Genomic DNA, 24,405 nt, shown 5'->3' with positions numbered 1-24,405 from the left:
TGGCAGAGAAGAAGAAAACTGGTCGCAGTTGGAGTGGAGACCAGAAGGGACAACCCCAGACTACACCCTATTACCGGGGGCTGCCCAAAGCCCCACCTACCTCCCAAAGAACCCTCCAGACCCCTTATCGTCCCACCACCCTGTTCTCCAGCAACCCACCTCGCCCCAGTGACCCGTCAGCTGGACGATGTTTTAAATGTAACGAGCTGGGGCATGTAAAGGCCAACTGCCCCAAGAACCCCAACAGATTACAGTTCATTGCACCAGAATCACACCAGAGGTCCACAGGCCCAGATACCTCCCAGATACCCTTGGAGCGGAGGGAAACTGTGAGAGTGGGCGGGAAGAAGGTCACCGCGTGGAGGGACACCGGAGCACAAGTGTCAGCTATCCATGTTTCCTTAGTGGACCCCAATTTAATCAACCCAGAGATCCAAGTGACGATTCAACCCTTCAAGTCCAACTCTTTCGATTTGCCTACAGCCAAGTTGCCTGTCCAGTATAAGGGCTGGTCAGGAACGTGGACTTTTGCAGTCTATGATGATTATCCCATCCCCATGCTGTTGGGGGAAGACTTGGCCAATCATGTGAAGCAGGCCAAGAGGGTGGGAACCGTCTCCCGCAACCAGGCTAAACAAGCAGTGAGGCCTAGCTCTGTTCTGGAAACTTCTATCAGGACCCGGTCAGAGGTGATGGACCCAGACCCCAGGCCAATGTCTGCAACAGCAGTAGTGGATCCGGTCCCAGAGACCCAGATGGAACCAGTCCCAGAACCGGAACCAGCGGAACAACCAGCACCAGACCATTTGCCAGCACTGAATCCAGTACTTGCAACCTCAACACCAGAGGGCCCCACCGAACCTGAACCAGCAGCAGCCGATAACCCTACACAAGAGGCTCAGCCAGAGCCTGAACCCCAACATAGTGTCCCAGCGGAGAGCGGTTCACAGTCAACGGAAACAGCCCCATCCCCTACATCGCTTCCAGAGGGACCAAGCATAGGTCCACAATCCAATGAGGAACTGATGTCTCCAGCATCAAGGGAACAGTTCCAGACCGAACAGGAAGCAGATGAAAGCCTCCAGAGAGCCTGGACGGCAGCACAGAGCAACCCACCGCCTCTCAGCTCTTCAAATCGATCCAGGTTTGTTGTAGAAAGAGGGCTTTTATACAAGGAAACTCTTTCTGGTGAACACCAGGAAGACTGGCATCCTCAGAGACAGTTGATAGTTCCAACTAAATACTGGGCCAAGCTCTTGAGCTTAGCCCGTGATCACCCTAGTGGCCATGCTGGGGTGAACAGGACCAAAGACCATTTGGGGGGGTCATTCCACTGGGAGGGAATGGGCAAGGATGTTTCTACCTATGTCCGGTGTTGTGAGGTGTGCCAAAGAGTGGGAAAACCCCAAGACTAGGTCAAAGCCCCTCTCCAGCCACTCCCCATCATTGAAGTTCCATTTCAGCGAGTAGCTGTGGATATTCTGGGTCCTTTTCCGAAAAAGACACCCAGAGGAAAGCAGTACATACTGACTTTCATGGATTTTGCCACCTGATGGCCGGAAGCAGTAGCTCTAAGCAACACCAGGGCTAAAAGTGTGTGCCAGGCACTAGCAGACATTTTTGCCAGGGTAGGTTGGCCCTCCGACATCCTCACAGATGCAGGGACTAATTTCCTGGCAGGAACTATGGAAAACCTTTGGGAAGCTCATGGGGTAAATCACTTGGTTGCCACTCCTTACCACCATCAAACAAATGGCATGGTGGAGAAGTTTAATGGAACTTTGGGGACCATGATACGTAAATTCGTAAATGAGCACTCCAATGATTGGGACCTAGTGTTGCAGCAGTTGCTCTTTGCCTACAGAGCTGTACCACATCCAGTTTAGGGTTTTCCCCATTTGAACTTGTATATGGCCGTGAGGTTAAGGGGCCATTGCAATTGATGAAGCAGCAATAGGAGGGATTTACACCTTCTCCAGGAACTAACATTCTGGACTTTGTAACCAACCTACAAAACACCCTCCGAACCTCTTTAGCCCTTGCTAAAGAAAACTTACAGGATGCTGAAAAAGAGCAAAAAGCCTGGTATGATAAACACGCCAGAGAGCGTTCCTTCAAAGTAGGGGACCAGGTCATGCTCTTAAAGGCGCTCCAGGCCCATAAAATGGAAGCATCTTGGGAAGGGCCATTCACGGTCCAGGAGCGCCTGGGAGCTGTTAATTATCTCATAGCATTCCCCACCTCCAACCGAAAGCCTAAGGTGTACCATATTAATTCTCTAAAGCCCTTTTATTCCAGAGAATTAAAGGTTTGTCAGTTTACAGCCCAGGGAGGAGACGACGCTGAGTGGCCCGAAGGTGTCTACTACGAAGGGAAAAGTGCTGGTGGTGCGGAAGAGGTGAACCTCTCCATGACCCTTGGGCGTATGCAGCGATAGCAGATCAAGGAGCTGTGCACTAGCTACGCGCCAACATTCTCAGCCATCCCAGGACTGACTGAACGGGCATACCACTCCATTGACACAGGTAATGCTCACCCAATTAGGGTCCAACCTTACCGGGTGTCTCCTGAAGCTAAAACTGCTATAGAACGGGAGATCCAGGATATGTTACAGATGGGGGTAATCCGCCCCTCTGGCAGTGCATGGGCATCTCCAGTGGTTCTAGTTCCCAAACCAGATGGGGAAATACGTTTTTGCGTAGACTACCATAAGCTAAATGCTGTAACTCGCCCAGACAACTATCCAATGCCACGCACAGATGAACTATTAGAGAAACTGGGACGGGCCCAGTTCATCTCTACCTTGGACTTAACCAAGGGGTACTGGCAGGTACCACTAGATGAATCTGCCAAGGAAAGGTCAGCCTTCCCCATACATCTCGGGCTGTATTACTTTAATGTACTCCCTTCCGGGCTGCGAAATGCACCCGCCACCTTCCAAAGACTTGTAGATGGTCTCCTAGCGGGATTAGGAGAATATGCAGTCACCTACCTTGACGATGTGGCCATATTCTCGGATTCCTGGGCAGACCACCTGGAACATCTACAAAAAGTCCTTGAGCGCATAAGGGAGACAGGACTAACTGTTAAGGCTAAGAAGTGTCAAATAGGCCTAAACAGAGTGACTTACCTTGGACACCAGGTGGGTCAAGGAACTATCAGCCCCCTACAGGCCAAAGTGGATGCTATCCAAAAGTGGCCTGTCCCAAAGTCAAAGAAACAGGTTCAATCCTTCTTAGGCTTGGCCGGTTATTACAGACTATTTGTACTGCAATACAGCCAAATCGCCGCCCCACTGACAGACCTAACCAAAAAGAAACAGCCAAATGCTGTTCAGTGGACCGAAAAGTGTCAGAAGGCCTTTAACAAGCTTAAAGCGACACTCATGTCTGACCCTGTACTAACAAACAAACCGTTCCTTCCCTTTATATTTATGACAGGTTCACTAAGCTGTAGATATGTAATCTATTTTTAGAAACCATACTACTTGTTTAGAACAACATCTTGCAGTTCTTATTCAACCAAAACTTCCGCTGATTAGTTTAAAAGTTGATGATACCAAAGTTATTTTTATGTTTACAGTACTGTGAGACTTAGCATAGCTGGGATTTGCTATCACAACATTTGTCCAGCATCAACTTTAAGTAGTTTAATTTAAAACTACCAGGTACCCATGTAGTGAAGCAATTTATAGAAACTAAAGTTTCTTTTGGAGGCTGAGAATTTAACTTTAAATTTTAATTAATAATTATTATTATAAATTACATACAATTAATCATTAAAGTTTCAAGTTATATGGATAGTTTTATTACAAATATTGTAGAATTGAAGCTAAAATCACAGTAGTTTGACTACTACAGAGCACAGGCAGCTCCTCATATCACCTTGTAATGGCTGATAGATTTTTTATTTGCAGTAAGGATCTCTGGTTGTACTATTATTTTTAAGAGACAAAAGTTTGCAAAAGAAATTTTTGGCAAGTCAGTCAAAACCTATTTCCAAATGTTACCTACTAAAGATCGCAAACAACTTTACTTCAATAAAGTAAATATCATGCTAAGTTACCTTCAATACATTTTTTTCTTTCCATAATTTCCATCATCATCATCAACATGGACCATTACATAAACAATGTATATAGTATACCCAGGAAGTATTTAATATGTTATCACAATATTACCTAATTTGATAGTCAAAATTAGTGTGAAAATTTGTTGCTAAATTCCTAATTCTGCCTTCCTTACTCAATGGAGGCAGAATAAGGCTTTTAAGAATTTTAATACTTCATTTTGCAAAAGATGAACAGTATATTAGAAAAAAACTCCTGACTCGTTAAATTACATACCATTAAAAGCAATACAGAACAAGGTGTTACAAAACACATACAAGGTTAGAGAAGTAGTCTGTTTATTTTGTCATTTTAAAACATTGCTCAAGGTCACAAATTTGATATATTATCTTCGTTCTCCCAGACCTTATTCCAATGCTGCAGTTGAAAGTTGTTTTTGTGTGACTTCAAGTTCAGAACTTGTTAAATATAAAATAATTTGATTCTGCAAATAAACCATTTAATGAATTAATGTCTTGCTCCATTTGGCAGAGATATAAATGCAACTCTTAATTCAAATGCTTGGGTCTTCAAGTGTTGAAGACCCAATGTACATCCTTAAACAAGGAGTATATATGCTACACACAAGCAAGAGATACAAAATACACATGTACACTTTTCTTCCCAAAGTAAATTAGAATTTATAAAAATCTCAAAAGCCAAATAAAAGAAATCTGGGGCTCTAACATAAAACATACTAATATCGTCATGTCTCAATTATAGAGCCTATTCTGTGAGCCATCAGGACTGTTTCATAAATATATACAGAATTTGCTGTGCTAAAAAAGCCAGCTGTATTTAACAGAAAATAAAAATTGCACTTTGAGACCATTACCAATATTTTTTCATATTCCCATTCAATGTAATATAGTAATCTGGTCCTGGTGCTTATGGCACAGGTATCAAGCTGTATTTTGCTACACAATCTTATAAAACACAAAGTTCTTATATTTAGTTCATGAAAATCTAAAGAATCTTAAACCTAGAACTCTGATACAAATCCACATAGCTATAATTGCTTAATTAAATAATATACACAGATGTGTGTTTAAGTCTTAAAACCTTTCAACAACTGGATACAAAACAGTCACTCCTATTTTCTCCAGCCTCCTTAATCTTATGTTTTACCAGTCTGCATGTGAATAAAATATTGTTTCTGGCCACATCCAACACTTCAGGTCACACCCCAGTGTATAAGGACAAGAAGTAGATGTATAATAAAAAGATTGGATAAATCAGAAGGGGCTTCTTAGTCTTAAATTCTTCTCCAACGAGTAATGAAGCAGCACTGTATGCAGCCCAAAAGACTCCAAACAGCTTAAAAAGAAAAAAGGTATAATGTTAGCTGACAGTACAAGAAAATCTGTCCAAAGACCAATACAAAAAATCAGAACTTTTCTTGAACGTCACTAGGAAAGAAACCTTTCATTTTTTCCTGAGTGTTATATTGAGAACACATAGTATGGTGGGTTTTTTTTTTTTTTTTTTTTTTTGCGTTCAGAGAGATATGCACCATGTTGGTCTTGAAGTATTTTCATTCATGGATATCTGAGTGATTTTACCTACATGTATTCATACTAATAATCTACATACATATCCTATGTATTGGCTTTCCTCAACAAATCTCAAAGCACGTTACAATGAAGGTCATTATGTGGCGACAAGCATCTGCAAGTTCACTCCTTTGAATTTAAAAGTCTATAGTTACAATTCAGCAAACAGTAAGGGTACATATTCGGATAGCATAAACCTTTATTCCAGGGGAGCACTCTAACAACTCTTCATTCTGTTTTAGTCCTCTTCAACTTGAGCTTTTTTCATGATTATTACCTGTAATTCTGCTTCTCTGAATGTCATCTTGCAAGATTCTTACTCTTGGGTCTTGTACCTCCAAAGCAAATCATCGGAAAAACTAAAAAAATTTGGCCTCGTTAAGGACCTGTTGACTGGTGACTTTACTGAGCATTCTCCTACCTCAAGGACTCTGGAACACACTAACCAATTTTTTTCAACAACAGGAAGCAACAGCTTCCCTTAGCCATAGACATAAAAAGAATATTTAAAAAAAAATTCTGTAGATAACATCTCAGAGGTAACAGCAACATATACATGATTACCTACAGCAGAGGTGGGCAAACATTTTGGCCCGAGGGCCACATCTGGGAATAGAAATTGTATGGCAGGCCATGAATGCTCACAAAATTGGGGTTGGGGGTGCGGGAGGGGGTAAAGGCTCTTGTTGGGGGTGTGGGCTCTGGGGTGGGGGCAGAAGTGAGGAGTTCAGGGTGCGGGAGGGAGCTCTGGGCTGGGGCAGGGGAGTGGGGTGCGGGACGGGGTGCAGGCTGTGGCTGGGGGTGTGGGCTCTGGGATGGGGCTGGGGATGAGGAGTTTGGGGTATAGGAGGATGCTCTGGGCTGGGACCAAGGGGTTCAGAGAGTGGGAGGGGGATCAGGGCTGGGGCATGGGGAGAGGCTCAGGAGTGCAGGTTCCAGGCAGCGCTTACCTCAAGCAGCTCCCGGAAGCAGCAGCCATGTCCCCACTCCAGCTCCTACATGGAGCCGCAGCCAGGTGACTCTGCGCACTACCCCGTCTGCAGGCGCTGCCCCTGCAGCTCCCATTGGCTGCAGTTCGCGGCCAATGGGAGCTGCGGGGGCAGTGCTTGAGGCAGGGGCAGTGTGCAGAGCAGAGCCCCCTGACTGCCCCTCTGAATAGGGGCCGGAGCAACGCCATGTTGCTGCTTCGAGGAGCCACGTGGAGCGGCCTCTGACCCTGCTCCCTGGCTGGAACACCGGAGCAGGGCCGTGCTGCTGCTTCCGGGAGCCATGTGGAGTGGCCTGAGTCAACTGGCCTGGGTCAGCCACATATTTTTAATTGCAGGGTAGACATATCTTCAGGAAACTTTTGCCATACTAGTACAGTTCATTAAAGTTCTCTACTGCCACAGGCCTGGTAGGTAAAGCTGAGCAAATAAAAGATTTTCTTGGTTGACCGGCAATTCAAAAAAGAAGAATTGGTTTGGTGCGAACCAAAAAAAAAAAAAAAAAACCCTAAACTTTTTGGAACTGTTCAGCAAACTCAAAAGTTGAAAAAATGTTTTGTTTCAGTTTTGAGTGTTTACGTTTAAAAAAAGTAGTTTGAAAAGCCATTTTAAATTGAAAAATCAAAATGTTGTTTCATTTAGGGCTGTCAAATGATTTTTTAAAAATCGCAATTGATTGTGAGAAAAAAAAAGTCACGATTAATCACAGTTTTAATCACACTGTTAAACAATAATAGGATATCAATTTAAATTCACCAAGGAAGCATGTTCTCTGGAATGGTGGTCAAAGCACAAAGGGGCATACAATGTTTAGCGCATCTGGCACATAAATACTAAAACTGGCTACAACGGTGCCATGCAAACACCTGTTCTCACTTGCAGGTGACACTGTAAATAAGAAGCAGACAGCGCTATCTCCTGCAAATGTAAACAATGTTTATCTGAGCGATTGGCTGAACAAGGAGTAGGACTGACCGAATGAACTTGTGGGCTCTAAAATTTTACATTGTTTTGTTTTTGAGTGCAGTTATGTAAAAATAAAAATCTACATTTGTAAGTTGCACTTTCACAATAAAGAGATTGCAGCATGTATGAGGTGAATTGAAAAATACTATTTGTTTATCTTTTTTACAGTGCAAATATTTGTAACAAAAATAATAATAATATAAAGTGAGCACAGTACACTTTGTATTCTGTTGTAATTGAAATCAATATATTTGAAATGATAGAAAAACATCCAAAATATTTATAATACATTTCAAATTGGTATTCTATTATTGTTTTACAATGTGATAAAAACTGCGATTCATTGTACCTTTTTTTAACCTAGTTAATGTATTTTACGTTAACCGCTTGAATTAACAGTGATTGACAGCCCTAGTTTCATTTCAGAGGTGTCAAAATGAAACATTTCTACTTTTCCTGAAATTTTTTGGACACAAATTTGGCAAAACCAACACAAATTTGTGAAACATTTCAGTGTTACCAAATCTGCATTTTGTTGCTAAAAAAAGTTTTGTTTGAAAAATTTTGCCCAGCTCTACTGGCAGTTGACTTTGGGCTGGTCAGTTTTGGCACTCCGTCTCAGTTTTCCATCTGTTTAATGGCTAACAATACTTACCTTCTTTGTAGAAGTGTTTTGAGATTACTACTTCTACTACCAGGAGGTCTCTGAAATGACTGATGTTACTATTCACGTTCCAATAACTAAACATATCATATACTGAATTATGGGGAAGACAAAGTGACTTCCTGACCTCTGTTTCTGGACAAGAGGGTCACAAGAATTCAAGCAGTACTTTTAAAATTTTATCACAAGTTACTAAAATTATTACTTTGTTCAGGGCAACATAATATTTTGAAGCATAGTGACAAACAAACATTACTGAACTCACTTTTATTAGTGTAGATACAACTTCAAATGATCCAGCCACCAAGAGGATAGGTGCTATTACAATGAGTGGAAGTAGAGAATATCCTATCACACCAAGAACTTGCCCATATGCAACCTAAAAATTATAAATCAATCCGTAAAGAATAAAACAATTTCCTCCATCTAGCTTGTAAGTTTTGTCAACAGAGAAAACACTTATATTTTGTCATGATGGAATTAGTAGCTATTCTAGTAAGTGTAGTGCTGAGTACATGCATCTGTCTTGTGGCTCAGAATTAAAGTTATTAAAATGTGCAAAGTGAATTTTTAATATTACTGTCATTAAATGTAAATTCACAGGGTAATATATTTATGCAAATTATACAATTGGTTACTTCCAGTCTTTTTAATGCCAAGGCTCTTTACTGGTAATGACAGAGTAACGCATTTCAAATAAGTATTACATAATTACTGCAGCATTTAGAAATTAGCATGGTATGTATGAAATACACTATCAGATTTCAAATTAACAAATCAACTCGACAGTGGTCATTAAGTCAGAATATCTGCAATTAACTGCCACAAAAAAATAACTCTCCCACTGGGATGCCTAAATTAATGATAGAAGTTCATGTTAGCAGCGAAAATTGTAGTAAGCATGCTCTAGACGTCTAGTAGTATTTTTGATATATTTCTGGTTCTGGCCAAGTTGTAAGTAAATGTGCAGTTTAAATAACTGCATGTGAAATTGACCAAATTTTGTTTTCTAAATCCAGTTACATGAACAAATGAATGTGTTAGAATTTAAGGCAAAGATTTGGATACGTTCTTATTTTTAATTAAAACCTGTTCACTAGCTAGCACCTATCTGACTAGATCTGACTAACTCTAAGAATTTACCTGGAATCTCAATTTCAACAGACATCAATGTGTTCCGCACTGTGCTATAATTCATGTCTAAATATGGGAGGTCAAGATTTTTGAAAAAGTAACTAGGTGACTTTAAAGTGCTGCAAGTTGGGCATCCAAAAAACCAAGTCATTTCTGAATATTTTATATATCAGTCACACTTTCACATTGCTACTTACTTCTCCTCCAAGAACTCTGGCCAATAAAAAAATTGTCAAGGATCCAAATATCCATATAGTTATAATCCAAGAAACCACCTTAAAAGAGAGAGAACAATTAATTCTTATCAATCAATTTTCATTATAATTCAGAATTCATTTTGGTTTAATAAGAAAGTAAACTGCAGCAAACCTTGTATTATTCAGTATTACAATGGAATTTAGAAATAAAATTCAGATGACAAGTTTGCTATGTGTTTGGAATGCTTAATAAGAAAATATGGTAAAACCAGTATTTTACCCGTAGTGTGGTTTTGTTATCACAACAGGAAGGTGTCAGTAAAAATTTTGGAATTAAAAGAAGTCTGGCTAAATCATGTTTGTTTTCATTCTACTTTGAAACACAAAAGGAAATCAATCTCTCTTCAGACCCAATGAAAAGCATGCCCAGACAACATTGACCAGTTGGCTTAAAGTAACAAAAAAAAAAAAGAAAAATCAATGTTCAGCTTGTATCTTCTTTCTTGGTTGATTAACATTGTATCTAGGGATGGCAGAATACTGTGTGTCACCCTTAAAACGACAAAATCAAAAGAACAGAGATCTAACTTTTTCTGCACCTCAACAGTACTTCTAGTTTAGGCTGTAGTCTTCCTCTCAGGTTTCCTCCTCTCCTCAGTTCTTAATATGAATATGAAACTGGCTTAAATTATCACACAATTCAGGTCCCTAGCCTACACTTAAATTAAATCACAGCCCAGCTGATCTGGAGGGCAGCTGCTAAGCAGAATAAGGAAAAATAATGCTTTCCCTTTGAAAACAGCACTTCTACAGTGGGAACCCACACACCTAGGACAGCCTTTGAGCTTCAAAGTGTGGTTGCATTTAAAACTCAAGTTTAGGCTTCAAACCTAAACTGGGTACTGATTTAAGGTTTCATATGCACTGTAAAAATAAAAAGGGAAGGTGAAAAGAGGATGAAGCTGGTGTCACTGTAGATTTTGTCTCTTCAGTTAAATTCTGTAATAATTTTTAAAAGAACACATCATAAAACCATTGTTTCACTGGGGAAAGAAACACTGCATACCTTTCTTTCTTTCCCTGCACCTTTCTCCCATCCAAAAGAACAAATCACATTAATGTGTCTCTTATAAAATTAGTCAACTATACTCATAGAAATAAGCCATTCAAGAGTGAGTGTTAGTCAGCTTTTAGTGCACACCTTATGGAGGTTGAAGGAACTCCCTTTCAGGCTCATATCTCAAAATTAATTACCTTGACTAATAGCATTCTATAATACCACACATCCCGGTATGGCTTATTGCTCAGACTGCAAGTCTGTCACAGAGGTCACAGACATCACTGATTTCATGACTTTCTGTGACCTCCATGTCTTCAATGGCTAGTGCGGCTGGCCCGGAGGCCGCCTGAGCAGCTCTGGCAGACCCTGAGCCAGGCGCACCGGCCACAGCCGGGGCAGTCTCGGGCCACTGTGCCCCCCCAGCAGCAGCAGCAGTTTTGGTGTGGGAGGGGGCTCTGGGCTAAGGCAAGGAGTTGGGAGTTCAGAAGGGGGGGGGAGGGCTCTGGGCAGCACTTCCCGGGGGGAGGGAGGGGGGGGTCCACAGAAATGGCAACATGTATCTGTCTCAGCTCCTAGGCAGAGGCGTGGCCAAGCAGCTCTCCACACTGCCTCCACCCACAGGCAGCGCCCCCAAAGCTCCCATTGGTCAGGAACTGCAGCCAATGGGAGCCAATGGAGTGGACATTCAGGGTGGGGACAGCACATGGAGCCCTCCTGGCCGCACCTCCACTTAGGAGCCGAGGGACGTCACCATTTCTGGGGAGCCATGTGGAGCCAGGTAAGGAGCCTGCCAGTCATGCCAAATCCCCCAGCTCCTTAGCACCCGTGGGGGCTCCTGGGCTGCCCCCCACCCCCGAGTACCCAAGTTTTAGTTACGGGTATATAGTACAAGTCATGGACAGGTCATGGGCTGTGAATTTTTGTTTGCTGCCCGTGACCGGTCCATGTCTTTTACTAAAAATACCCGTGACTAAAACACAGCCTTACTTATTGCTATATTTAAAGATAGAGCTAAAGGTGTTTACTCATTATTGTAAGTGGAGATTGCAGAGGGTCTCACTTAGGTGCTACCAAGAGAAGACCGAGATTCATATCTAAGTTCTGTCACTTTTTAAAGGTGGCAGTGATTAGAAGCACTACGAGGGATGTTCTGCTTGGGCAGTACTGGAAAAGTGGAAGAAAGGCCAAGCATCTCTATACTATAATTCTTGCTGGCCAATCAAAAGCTGCATTCCCTGAGTTCTCAAGGAATCATAGGAGAAGTCAAGTGACAAGACGCAGAGGTATTAAGGAGACAGAAGTTATTCAATTATGGGGGTGGGAGGAAGAGAAGGAAAAGATATCTGAGAGGACAAAAAAGGTACCAGACAGAAGTTGTGGCATTATTTGTAACCACAATAAATTCAAAATCTTTACACAAAGGTTTTCTGGTAATAAAACCAGTAAATAAGTTTAAAATGATCTGAAAAATAGTCTACTAGTATGACTATAACGTAGAAGGTTCAACCAGCAAGTATCTAACTGCCAACTGAATACGCCACTTTTGAATTAGAATTCTTAGTTAACATAACTTATTACTAATATGTCTGAACAAAGAGCTAATTTTTCCCCTCTCTAGAAGAGATATCCTTACTAAAGATGTTTGCAAGAGTATGTTCCTGGGTAATGTGGCCGGGGGGTGGGGTGGGGGAGTCTTCTAATGGTTTCCTGTCCCAAACTTTTTTGTGAAGCATGTAGGAAAGCCAACTACCTTTTTCATTGTGCAATGCAAAAAAGAGGACGGTGGTAGGGGGAACTGAAATATTACAACGTTAATAGTACAATCAATGTAAACTGTATTTGAGAACTAAATTAAAGATGGGAGAAGATTTCAGAGGAGGGAATGTGTTCATACAGACATTCTACTCTATGATTGTGCACCAACTACAGAAATTTAAGTGACATTAACTTTCATCACTGATCCCTAAGGGGCCCTCAATTTCAGTCACAGTTTACATTTTATTTAACATAGATGAACCAGCATTGTAAAGGTGCCATCTTTTGCTTCAGCACTATAATGAAATATACCTATTGTGTAGGTTTTATGTTTTTAGTCATCCCAGTTAGTATACAGCTGAGAATCTGACAGATTGCATATCATTACAAGCCTCCAGAAAACCCACGCTTCCTTCATTTCCATTTCAGAGACAAGAACCTGACATTTTTATTCTAATGAACCTTAGAGATGTACTACAAGGAACGTTTAGTATAGTATTACAAGTTTTTTTAATATGCAGAAAGACTAACCCATGAAATAAATATATTTGGAACTAGATGTTCCATTCTTCTCACTATACTAACGGCAAAAGGAGAAGAGGCTTTCTTCGTCTCTATAAATATGATAGACTGTTTAGCATTCAAGTCCCAATATTTAGTTTAAAGTTCTCTTTAGATAAAAGGTTTATACCTACCTTGAACTGTCCATATAATGAAACCATTGAGAAGAAGAGGACAACTGCCAGAGGGCCCCAAAAATCAGGGTTGTCTCTCACTACCTGTCTGTTAAACCCAAGAGATGGCATAGGCATCAACACACATCGAATTTTGTAGTAAATATCCTTCAGATCAATGTCCAGTTCCTCCCTACAATTGTAAAACAAAAGCTTTACTACATATTTTGGTACTGGAACAGTTTGCGTAAAGAGAATAATTCATCTGTGAGAGCAGGTTAATTAAGCAGTGAGAGTCTGTAGTTTGTTCATTATCACCATGCTTTCAGATGCAGTGAGACACAAGATGTGGAATACTTCCAAATATACCAGCAGCATAAAATTAAATCTCAACATCCTAGTGAGATAAAAATGATTTTTACCATTTAAATATTTCTTCAAGAAACGCTTGTTAAATTTCTAACAACCTTATTCAACATTAATGCAATTTCATCATTAACTATACTGAAATAAATACTGTGGTTGGGAACACAAAAGAAGGGTAAAATACCCTACAGTCTGAATTAAAGTAAAGCTTCTGTCCTCCAACATCTAGACACATGTATGCCATATTCATCTGTCAAGGTTTTTTTTTATTGTCATGCTATTTTAAAGATTATATACATGGAAATATGCAACCACATACACACATTACATTTATTTGTAATGCAACTAAAGATAATACATGCTCCCAACAGGGAACAAAAGCTTAGGATTAATTAATCCTCAAAGTATTTTAAAAAAGCATACCAACAAGCTGAAGCTGATGGTCTTTTAATTAAAGGAAAGGTGTCAGTTGCTTCAACTGGGTAGTTTCCCCCAGGCCAGTTTATGCCAATAGTTCAACTGGCTGGTTTCCCGTGTGAGTAAACAACAATAACTAAGGGCTTATCAAATCAATAAAAGATGTTCTATCAGCAGATCTTGCTACTCTCCAACTTCCCACCCCCACTTCAAGGCCACAAATTAGCCTTAAAACAGACAGGGATGGCCAGTGAAGAGTTGCCCTCTGCAGAACTCTCCATTGGTATAGATCTGGCAGAGTTTAGTTCTGCTGCTCCCCTCAACCATGGCATAAGGGAAAGGAGGGGGCATTCCAGGGGCAGAGTACAGATATGACAGAGGGGGTGAGGCAAAGCAGAACTCTGCTGTATCTGATCCTCTATTGGTGTAAGGTTGCTGATGGACTGTAGTGTAAGTTAGGGCTGCCCCTGTGCAGTTGGAACTAGGCGGCTCTGAAGTAAGGAGCTTCAAGAGACTTCCTGCAGCTGCCCATCTTAGCACAGGTCTGAAAGTACAGAATCAGGACCATGATATTAGAAAGCACAGATCTGGGTTCAATTCCCAGCTCTGCCACTGATTTGCTAGGTGATCTTGGGCATATCCCTCTCCTGCTGTGCCTCAACTTCCACCTCTATAAAATGAGGGTAATGATACTAGCCTCCTTTGTAAAGGATTTGGAGTTCTACAGATGAAAATCACTACAGAGTACTAATCTACTTATGATTAGAATAAGTTATTGCCTGATTTGTGTCCCATGATGCTCAGTTACAATGTACTAGGAAATGCAGATTGAGTTTTAATATCTCCAGAAATATCTGTTGTCTCCCAGCACTTTCTGTTTGAGGATCTCCAAGTGCTTTACAAAAAATGGCAAGTATTATCCTTATTTTTCAGAGAGGAAACTGCAGGACAGCGATTAAGCATCTTGCCAAGGCCACACAGCAAATTAGTGACAGAACTAGGAATAGAACCCAGATCACCTGCTTCAAAGTGCACTATCCATTAGATCACAAAGCCCAACCGTACCTCTTTACACAGGGGGAAACGTAGGTTTAATCAGCATTATGGTAATTTTTGGCTTTAAACAGATCGCGTGCCTTCGACGTAAAATGAAAGGATGTGGGAAAAGAGCTGTGCTTCATTTATAATACTTTTAAAACTGAGTTTCAGTGAAAAATCCTAGTATACAAGACTACAGTGCAGGAATTTTTTTCCTCTAGCATTTAAAAGCCCTGATGAAGTCAGTTTATATCAGAGGATTATAATCCAATTAAATATAATCTAATTAAATCCAAATCTTTGTCCACTTACTTCAAGACTGTGATGATGACCACCACTATTTGCAATACCTTTATTTCAGATAGTAACTGCTACTGTTCACTTGAAATTTTTGTAAGTCAGTGTTGTTGATTGTTTAACAGTGCTAAACAAACTCATCTTAATGGCAGCACAACAGAGGAGGATTGTGTCTTTTCTATCTAAGGGCTTGTCTACACTACAAAATTAGGTCAACTTAATTAGATCATCCTATAGCCACTGCAGTAATTCAATTGGCTGTTGATGTCCACACTACCCTCCTCCTGCCGATAAGCATGTTCTCGCCAGGATCACTTCCATCGACTGAAGTGGGGCATCGTGGGGCACTGACAGCCGAGTGTGGGGCACAGATAGCCACACGGGGCTTACAGCTGGAGCCCCCAATCTGCCCCAGGGTGAAAGCCCCAGCTGTGAGTCTCACATGGGCTCCATTTCACAGCACAGAGCCTACCAGCAGTGAAATAGACATTCTTGGCAATTTCACATTGCTATTGTCTCTGTTCAGAGCAGCTGCACTCTGACAGATCTGGGAGCACCAGGGGTAGCTGGGAGCCCAGGCTCTCGATACCCGTACCTGGGCTCGGAGTGGGACCGCAGGCAGTAGCCCGCTGGAAGCAGGTAGCCAGGAGCCTGCAGGGGAGCTGGGTTCTAGCTGGAGCCCCACACCCACCCAGGGATGACAGCCCAAGCTGTAAGCCTGGGACAGAGTTCATAGCAGGGAACTTAACAGCCTTTCTTGTCAATTTTATGGCTCCAACAGGGAGCCATGAAATTGACAAGAATTGTAGCCAACAGCTGATGTAAGTAATACAGAATCTACAGGGACGGTGTCGCCTAACTACACTGACATAAGCCCTACGCCTCTTGTGGAGATGGAGTTACGATGTCAGTGTAGTAGGGCACTTACATCAGCGAGAGCAAGGCTGCAGTGTAGACGCTGACATACGTCAATATAAGGCAGCTTACGTCGACCTAACTCTGTAGTGTAGACCAAGCCTAAGATTTGATTTTTTGTTAATCATTAAAAGAACAAAAGTTTAAAAGAAGCAGTGAGAAAACAACTTTCTGTGGTACTCTATATGAGCAAAGGCCAATTATACTCAAGTTTTACCTCATCCTTTCTACCTTACCCTAAAGCAAGGCAAGCAACATGTTTTAGCTTCTTCCCCACAATACAAAAAAAAAAAAAAATCTGAATAAAGATAATGATGTACAATGTTACAAATACAACGACAGAGTTAAAGTTAAGCCATTTATCACTGTGGAATCCTAGTCACAGCAAAAAGACTTACTGCTCGCCAATGTTCAGGAAAACAAACAAAAAAAGTTATTAATCAGAAAAATGAAGATAGATATCAAAGAGCAACTGTGACATACAGGAGTGGCTTGTTATCTTCTGGGTCATCATCTTCTACTTCCAGAAGCCAGCCATATCCTCTCTGTCTCAAGAATGTTGTTGCAGTAGATTCTTTGATGAACTCTCCTCCTCCTCCTTCTCCTCCTCCAAGATTTAGCTTAACATCTGGAGATGCTATAGAGCCACTAAGATCTTGGAACAAAAAGGAGAGAAAAACAGGTTTATACCTTCACAAAAGTCAGTTTGAACTGCTATTCCTATTTTTTCTGTATTCCAGTATGTCTACCCTACACAGGTTAATACTGAGAAATATTCAAACTTATGGAATAAAATTGTACACTATAAGAGATGAATAATTTGAAAGTGATAAAATATTTTATATAGACAGAAAATGTTGATAAAGATATATCAATTATTGCTTTAGGGCCAAAACTGTCCAACTTCAGTGTCGAAAGTTACCCCATTCATTTAAATGTCTAACTGTAGACATTATGGTTTGACAGTTTTGGACTTACTTTGTGTTATATTATGGATGTTAGTTAAATGACATTGTTATCGTATACCACAATAGTAGCAATTTGCTTAGTACTTCAAGTGCACTAAATGCAACCTATTTGCATTCCAGCACCTTTCTATTCCACCCCATTTTCCCCTTGTATGCGTGACTGGTTACAGCAGGAAAACCTTTCATAGACACATTTCAATTTGTCACCTGGATTTTACACAGACATTTTAAAAAAGAAAACTACCAGAACTCCATACGCCCTGCTTTTATTTATTCAGAGCTATCGTGAGGAGAGATTCTCAGACTTCTCTGACATAGAATGATCTAGTCCTGCCACCACACTAAAAGAAACAAAAAAGGAGCAAAGCAAGGAAGCTTTCCGCCTGTTTATGCATACATGCCACAAAAGGCAAACTAAAATGTATTGGCATGTTTCACTTAGTTTGCAATGAGGTACACACAAACCAGAATGACAGAGTAGCAGAGTAATAACTGAAAACAGAACAAAGGCAGGGAAGAAGTAGGAAATTATGGGAGAGAAAGGTCACAAAAGAGGGGATGCTATCCTAGGCTACAGTTTGTGTTAAAAAGTTAATGAGAATACACTGTGGAGAAGTATCAATTTCAAAGAACAGAGTCTCAATCACTATTTGTTACTAGAAAAAGCACAACTTTTGTAGAAAGCTTGTGCTGAGTAGACTGGTGTAGAACATTGCAAGCAAGAACTCTGATCTCATTTTGTTGGCTTCAACTTCTTTAATGAAACTCCCCCATTTGCCTCCATTTTCCTGCTCCCACCTTCCTGCCTTGTCCATACCGTCCCTTCCCCATGAAATTCTCTCTATATACACACTTGTTCACCAAGAAACCAATCTCTCAGCAGTCAAGTCTATCTGAAAGGCACTTCTTGATTTGGTTTAGATTCTACTGCTGGGCACTGCAGTTGTTTAAAACAAAACAAAAACAATTTAAAGTATTTCTATTCCCAGGTGTCTTTCCCCTCCTTTTGTCAGATTGTGACATCTTTTGTATAGAAACTCTTCTTTTTGAGAGCTTTACAGCAGTAAGCATAGTTGACACAGAGTATAGACAGATCACAGTGGCATTTCTGCAAATATTTACAATATGGAACCTGGAAGCACCTCCAGTCTTTAAGAATCTTGCCCTGCCAATGCGAGAGGAAAAGTCATTCTCTGTGCCTGCGGGCCTTTCACACAGCAAAAGAAAGGGGGTGGGGAGCAGGAAAGATAGGAAAAGTGTCTATGAACCATATAATTGACAGCAAACCTGGGTGCAGACATAGTATCTAGGGATTTTTTAAGATTGACAATGTCTATTGTCATTATATTTTTATGTGAATGATAGAGTAAAAAACTTTGCAAATACAACTAAGTTTTTAAAAAGTCAGGATGCAACCTATAATGATGGTATAACAACTTAGTCTATTCTGTTTGTATGCATAAAGTTTTCACTTAACACCCAATGTTAAGACCAATTTAGAATTCTGCCTTAAACTCAGTTAGCTAAATGATTCACTCTTGGAACTTCAGTTTTCCCTGTGTCTGCTGTTCAGCCATTTTTAAATTACAAAAGGAAATTACTGATTGTAATTTTGTTTCTGGCAATATCACTGTGAGCCAGGAAACCCCCCCAATGCTAGCTAACAGAGGAGATACCATACCACAACTCAATCACACCTGACACACTTATTACCCCAACCCACTGTTATAATCTGTATCTAAAAGGTGCCATGTTAGGTACCATATGCAAACTGACGACATGCTGGTGATGTGATGTGAGTGTGTGTGCTTGGAAATATGTTCTTAGAAGGTGTTTTCGACCATAAGCACAGCCTATCCTAGGCAAAGGAATGTTGTTTCACTTGTCTTCCTATGTTTCTAATGTAAACTGAGCCAGGTAATATCTCAGAAGACAAAGAAAAGTACACCTACTTATACAGTACACACAGTCTTCAAGCAAAACAAGTGGGGGAGGAAGGGAGACCACTTAACTATCACAATAGGGAATGAAGCCTGCTCCACCACAAAGCCTTCCTGGCTCTGGCATCACACACAACAGACTTCGGAAAATACAAGCAGAAACAGAATGCCATTTTGGCATCCATCACTAGGCAGGCAAAAGGGCCCAGAGCTCCTGGAATCTGAGAAAGGTGGATCCTTCAACCAAAGAGGCTGAAGTCTTTGGGAACTGACTATAGATGAGAAACCTATTTAGACAGAAATAACTTGCAGAAGTTAATTTTAGTCACTAGGAAGTGTGTTTTGTTTCATTTCTAACCTTTCCTATCTCTTTCACTCACGTGAAAACACATAACCCTATATTCTTTGTTAATAAACTTATTCTTGTTTTATTACAAAACCATCTCAATGTTGTGTATTAACAGGCTAGTGTGTGTTGTCTCTTTGGAGGCAGCAAACTTAATACCTTCTCCGAGGGTCCAGTCAGAGGGTTTAGATGCAGCAGAAAGACATCTCTAGGGAACCTGGGAACTGGGGTTCACTGACTGTCACCTGCAAGACAACATGTGGACTGGCAGAGTCTTGAAGGTTGCTGGCAAGGCAGACAAGCTGGTATGCTCACAGAAAATTGACAGTTTTGCTACTGCTAAGCTCTCTCTTACTGAGGTGGAGCAGTAACACTGTGGGTCATAGTTCTGGGTAACCTGAGCAAGACATCACACTCACCTGTGCAGGACTTTTATTCTCAGTTTTCAGCAATTTAGAACTAGTCTGACAGAACTCCCCTAGCTCTTGACAGCATCAGCTTGAGCAGTAGAGGGGTGCAAGTGCAAGCAAGGCCTCCTATTCAGTATCATTTCTGAAGGAGAAAAGGAACGGGAGAGGCATTTGGAACTTTATAACTGAAAGTTGTCTCTGGACTGGCACCTGGAGAGCACCTCAGAGATTGTCCTCACCCATCATTGGCAATTTTTAAATTGAGTTTGTATGTTTTTCTAACAGTTATGCACTAGGACTTATTTTGGGGAAGTTCTATAGCCTGTAGTACACCAGAAGTCAGACTAGATGATCACACTGGTCCCTTCTGACATTTGAATCTCTGAATCCGTTACTACCAGCGCTCTTGTATTGCATACAGATGTTGGGTTCCAGTAGAATATCATTATCTACAAAGTTAGTCTCATGGAGAGGTATACTTGGTATTATGAATACAGTTATTGCCATCAAACCCAACATTTGTATAGCATAACAAGCAGTCACCTGCTTAACATTTCTACCAGACTGGTAAGATCTTGGCTCCTGTCTTAGGGCTGAAAGACTTACAGTCAAATCATATTTAGTAGGACTACTTTATATCAGTTGTCTGTTACTGACAAGCTGTGACTTTGAATAGTTCATCATGAATCCTACACGCCTGACCGTGTAGTCCCACTGAACCATGTTCAGAGTGTTAGAAAGGACATGGGGCCACAGGGAATCAAAAGTCACCAGTCTGCCTCCAAAAATGGTATGATGCTATGGAACCTTTCAAAAACTCGTGTTTGTGGTGCTGGTTAAAAGGTTCCTGATGTCACTGAGGCAAAGCATCCTGTGCAAGTGGTACTGAGCTCTTTTGCAGTCAACTTGAAAGCTGGCTTTCAAGGCAGAATCTTCTCTCCCCATGTCTTGAAGCAGCAATACAATGGATGGGAGAACAATGTAGTTCTTGTATCCTTTGCCCAATCAGAAGAGGCGTCCTCCAAAATACATAAGAAGTCAGAGACAAGGAAGATAGACAAATAAAGGAGTGGGAAAAAAGCATAATCTTTACACCAGACAGCAATTTTTGCCAGTGACAATACATCTACATTGGGGAAAATTTGTAACCAACTTATCTATACAAGGTTGGCTCCATCAACGGAAGTTGTGGTGTGGACATGATGCAGGTTTTGAAACCTCTCATGTTGTGTAATCCTATGTAATCCTATGTTGTGTAATCCATGTAATGTGTAAACCTCTCATGTTGCTTCTTAGTTATACTAATACTGACACACAAAAAAGAAAACACATACACAGCTTTTTGTAATCCTACAGGTTCTTTTAGTTAGAGATTAAGAATGGCCATATTGGGTCAGACCAATGGTCCACGCAGCCCAGTATTGTGTCTTCCAAGGGTGATCAATGCCAAATGGTTTAAAGGGAACGAACAGAACAGGGAAATCATCAAGTGATCCATCCTCCATTGTCTAGTCCCAGCATCTGGAAATCAAATTCTTAGGGACACCCAGAGCATGAGGCTTTGTCCCTGATCATATTGGTTAATAGCCATTGATGGATTTATCTTCCATGAACTCACCTAATTCTTTTCTGAACCCAGTATACTTTTGGCTCTCACAACATCTCCCAGCAACAAGTTCCACAGGTTGATTGTGCATTGTGTGAAGTAGTACTTCCTTTTAAAAAAAACAAAAACTGCTGCCTATTTATTTCACTGGGCGACCCCTGGTTCGTGTGTCATGTGAAGGGGTTAATAGCACTCCCTCATTCACTTTCTCCACACCATTCATGATTTTATGGACCTCTGTCCTAAGCCCCCCACATCATCTCTTTTTTTAAGCTAAACAGTCCTAGTCTTTTTAGTCTCTCCTCAGATGGAAACTGTTCCATATCCTTAAATCATTTTTATTGCCCTTCTCTGAACTATTTCCATTTCAAATGGATCTTTTTTGAGTTGGGGTGAGTAGAACTGCACGCAGTATTCAAGATGTGGGTGTACCATGGATTTATACAGCAGAAGTATATTTACTGTCTTATTATCTATCCCTTTCCTAATGGTTCCCAACATTGTTAACTTTTTTTTTTTTTTTTTGACTGCCACTGCACATTGAGCAGGTATTTTCAGAGAACCATGCACAAAAGACTCCAAGATCTCTTTCTTGAGTAGTAACAGCTAATTTTAGACCCCATCATTTTGTATACAGTTGGGATGATGTTTGCCAATGTGCATTACTTTGAATTTATGAACTTTGAATTTCATCTGCCATTTATGAGGTCCCTTTGTAACTCTTCATAGTCTGCTTTGGACTTAACTATCTTGAGTAATTTTGTATCATCTTCAAACTCTGCCACTTCACTGTTTTACCTCGCTTTTCCAAATCATTTCTGAATATGTAGAACAGCAATGGTCCCAGTACAGATCCTTGGACACCGCTATTTACTTCTGTCCATTCTGAAAAATGATCATTTATTCCTATCCTTTGTTTCCTGTCTTTTAACCAGTTACTGATCCACGAGAGGATCTTCACTCTTATCCCATGACTGCTTACTTTGCTTAAGAGCCTTTAGTGAGGAACCCTGTCAAAGAGTTTTTTTGAAGTCCAAGTACACTCTTGTGCACAGTCACCTTTGTTGACTCCCTCAAAGAGCACTAACAGATTGGTGAGGCATGCTTTCCCTTTACAAAAGCTGTGTCAACTCTTCCCCAACAAGTTGTGTTCATCTACATGTTTGATAAATCTGTTCTTTACTATAGTTTCAACCGATTTGCCTGGTCTGGCAGTTAGGGTTACAGGCCTGTAATTGCCAGAATTGCCTCTGATGTCTTTTTTTAAGAACTGGCATCACATTAGTTATCCTTCAGTCATCTGGTACAGAAGCTGATTTAAGTGCTGGTTACATACCACAGTTAGTAGTCCTGCAATTTCATATAAGAGTTCCTTCAGAACTCTTGGGTGAATACCATCTGATCCACTGGATTCTTACTATTAAATTTACCAATTTGTTCCAAACTCCTCTATTGATACCTCAATCTGGGACAGTCTTTTCAGGTGACAGATTTGAGGGAATGACTCCACTGTGAGAATCTCCTTCACATCCTCTGCAACTAAGACAGATGCAAAGACTTCATTTAGTCTTTCCCACTCCTGGGGGAATTCTGCGCCAAAAATTAAAAATTCTGCGCACAATTTTAAAATTCTGCATATTTCATTTGTCAAAACAACAATATAATCATGCCAGTTTAAATTATTTTGGTAATTTATTTCAACATACCTATCAGCAGATATGTCTGTAACACTACAGACAACAAAAAAGATTCAGGAAATGTTTGGCAGATAAAGTTCTGTATTATTATGCATAGTAAGGAGTAAGTAATAATTGAACTACAATACAGAAAATAACCTCACACTAACTATTCAGCATTTCCTAAACACATATAGGCAGAGCTACTGTTAGTCTCTCAACCAGAGTTTGCAATATAAGTGTACTGTGTATATGGATTAAAGCAATATAGCTTCCAGGAACAAATAGTGGCTCCTTGGCACTCACTGAACAAGACATTGTTGAAATAGTTCAGAAACATTTTATGTTAGCATAAGCTACACATTTCTGCATAGAGAAGTCAGAAACACTGGCAATATAGTTCAGAGAAGATTTATATGTAAAAGGATGCATTAGGAACAGGTTGCACATTCAAAACAGGCCATGAATGTCAAAATAAGAGGCATACACTGGAGCTTTTATACTCGGCAAGCTAAATAATGAGACCTTTATAAAATCAGTTTTTTAAAAAAATATTAAATTTATATATAAATAAAAAAACTTAAGAAAAATACTCCCCATGGCTCCTGATTTTTAAATGGTGCAAAACGGTGTATTTTAGAATTACATTTCTGCTCAGACTGGCTAATTTAAACAAATTCTTAAAAGAAAAATACTGAGTATGTTTATATTAAAGCAGATATGTTTTCCTAAATGAATGGTCAGTGGATCACCACATTAGAGGAAGGTGTATTTGATCCTTAGCACAAGGTAGGGCAAGAATGTAAGCAGGCTCATCTTGGTGTCCATCTCAAAATCAGAAGGGAGCAGGGAAGCTTTCCTGGAGGAGAAAGGGAGTCATGCAATCAGCAAGTATTCACTCTGGAGACATGCAAGAATTGCACACAGGAGGAAGGAATCAAGACAGTGAGATCTAATAATAGAAACCAAGAAATAAAGCAACGCCAATTAATGTCCCCTGGCTGATTCCCAGGTGCCCTAGATTAGAAAGGCATTGGGAGTATAGGCTCCAGCACAGCAGTGGGGTGCACAGGCCATTGGTTGCACAAAGGTGAAGGAATCATCCTGCAGTCCCCCTCACCTTCCCTGGCCATGGACTTGGTGGCAAGGCTGCACCCAACCCTGACACAGCGCAAGAGCTTGACCCACCCCATGCCTGCCCCAGAAACATCCCAGTGTCCTGCCCCTCTGTGCTGGGCACACCGCAATAGCAAGCAAGAGGGACAGAGTCTTGCATACACACACGGGCAGTCCCCTGGCAGCGATTTACATCTCCCCTGTCTGCTCCTG

The 24,405-nt window shown here is 40.8% G+C and overlaps 1 protein-coding gene across 7 annotated transcripts in view; it reads right to left on the bottom strand.

Annotated features, from left to right (window-relative positions):
- Nucleotides 1–4,390: 4,390 nt before the first annotated feature.
- Nucleotides 4,391–24,405, bottom strand: part of YIPF4 (Yip1 domain family member 4) — a 59,121-nt gene continuing 39,106 nt past the window's right edge. For 2 of the 7 annotated variants that reach the window (XM_073338413.1, XM_073338409.1), the window contains exons 2-7: nucleotides 16,614–16,785; nucleotides 13,119–13,290; nucleotides 9,609–9,686; nucleotides 8,543–8,656; nucleotides 5,171–5,425; nucleotides 4,391–4,553 (exon numbers count right to left, since the gene is read on the bottom strand). In XM_073338413.1, coding sequence (XP_073194514.1) covers nucleotides 5,288–5,425; nucleotides 8,543–8,656; nucleotides 9,609–9,686; nucleotides 13,119–13,290; nucleotides 16,614–16,785 — 674 coding nt within the window. In that variant the 3' untranslated portion in view covers nucleotides 4,391–4,553; nucleotides 5,171–5,287. Of the gene's footprint in view, nucleotides 4,554–5,170; nucleotides 5,426–5,842; nucleotides 6,021–8,542; nucleotides 8,657–9,608; nucleotides 9,687–13,118; nucleotides 13,291–16,613; nucleotides 16,786–21,412; nucleotides 23,936–24,405 lie in introns of those variants that run through there. The other 5 variants (XM_073338412.1, XM_073338411.1, XM_073338410.1 and 2 more) reach the window with 5 other exon arrangements.

The sequence above is a fragment of the Lepidochelys kempii genome, chromosome 3 (assembly GCF_965140265.1).
Source record: "Lepidochelys kempii isolate rLepKem1 chromosome 3, rLepKem1.hap2, whole genome shotgun sequence".
NCBI lineage: Eukaryota > Metazoa > Chordata > Testudines > Cheloniidae > Lepidochelys > Lepidochelys kempii.
Note: the sequence above shows the minus strand (reverse complement) of the source record. Positions and strands in the feature narration are given on the sequence as shown.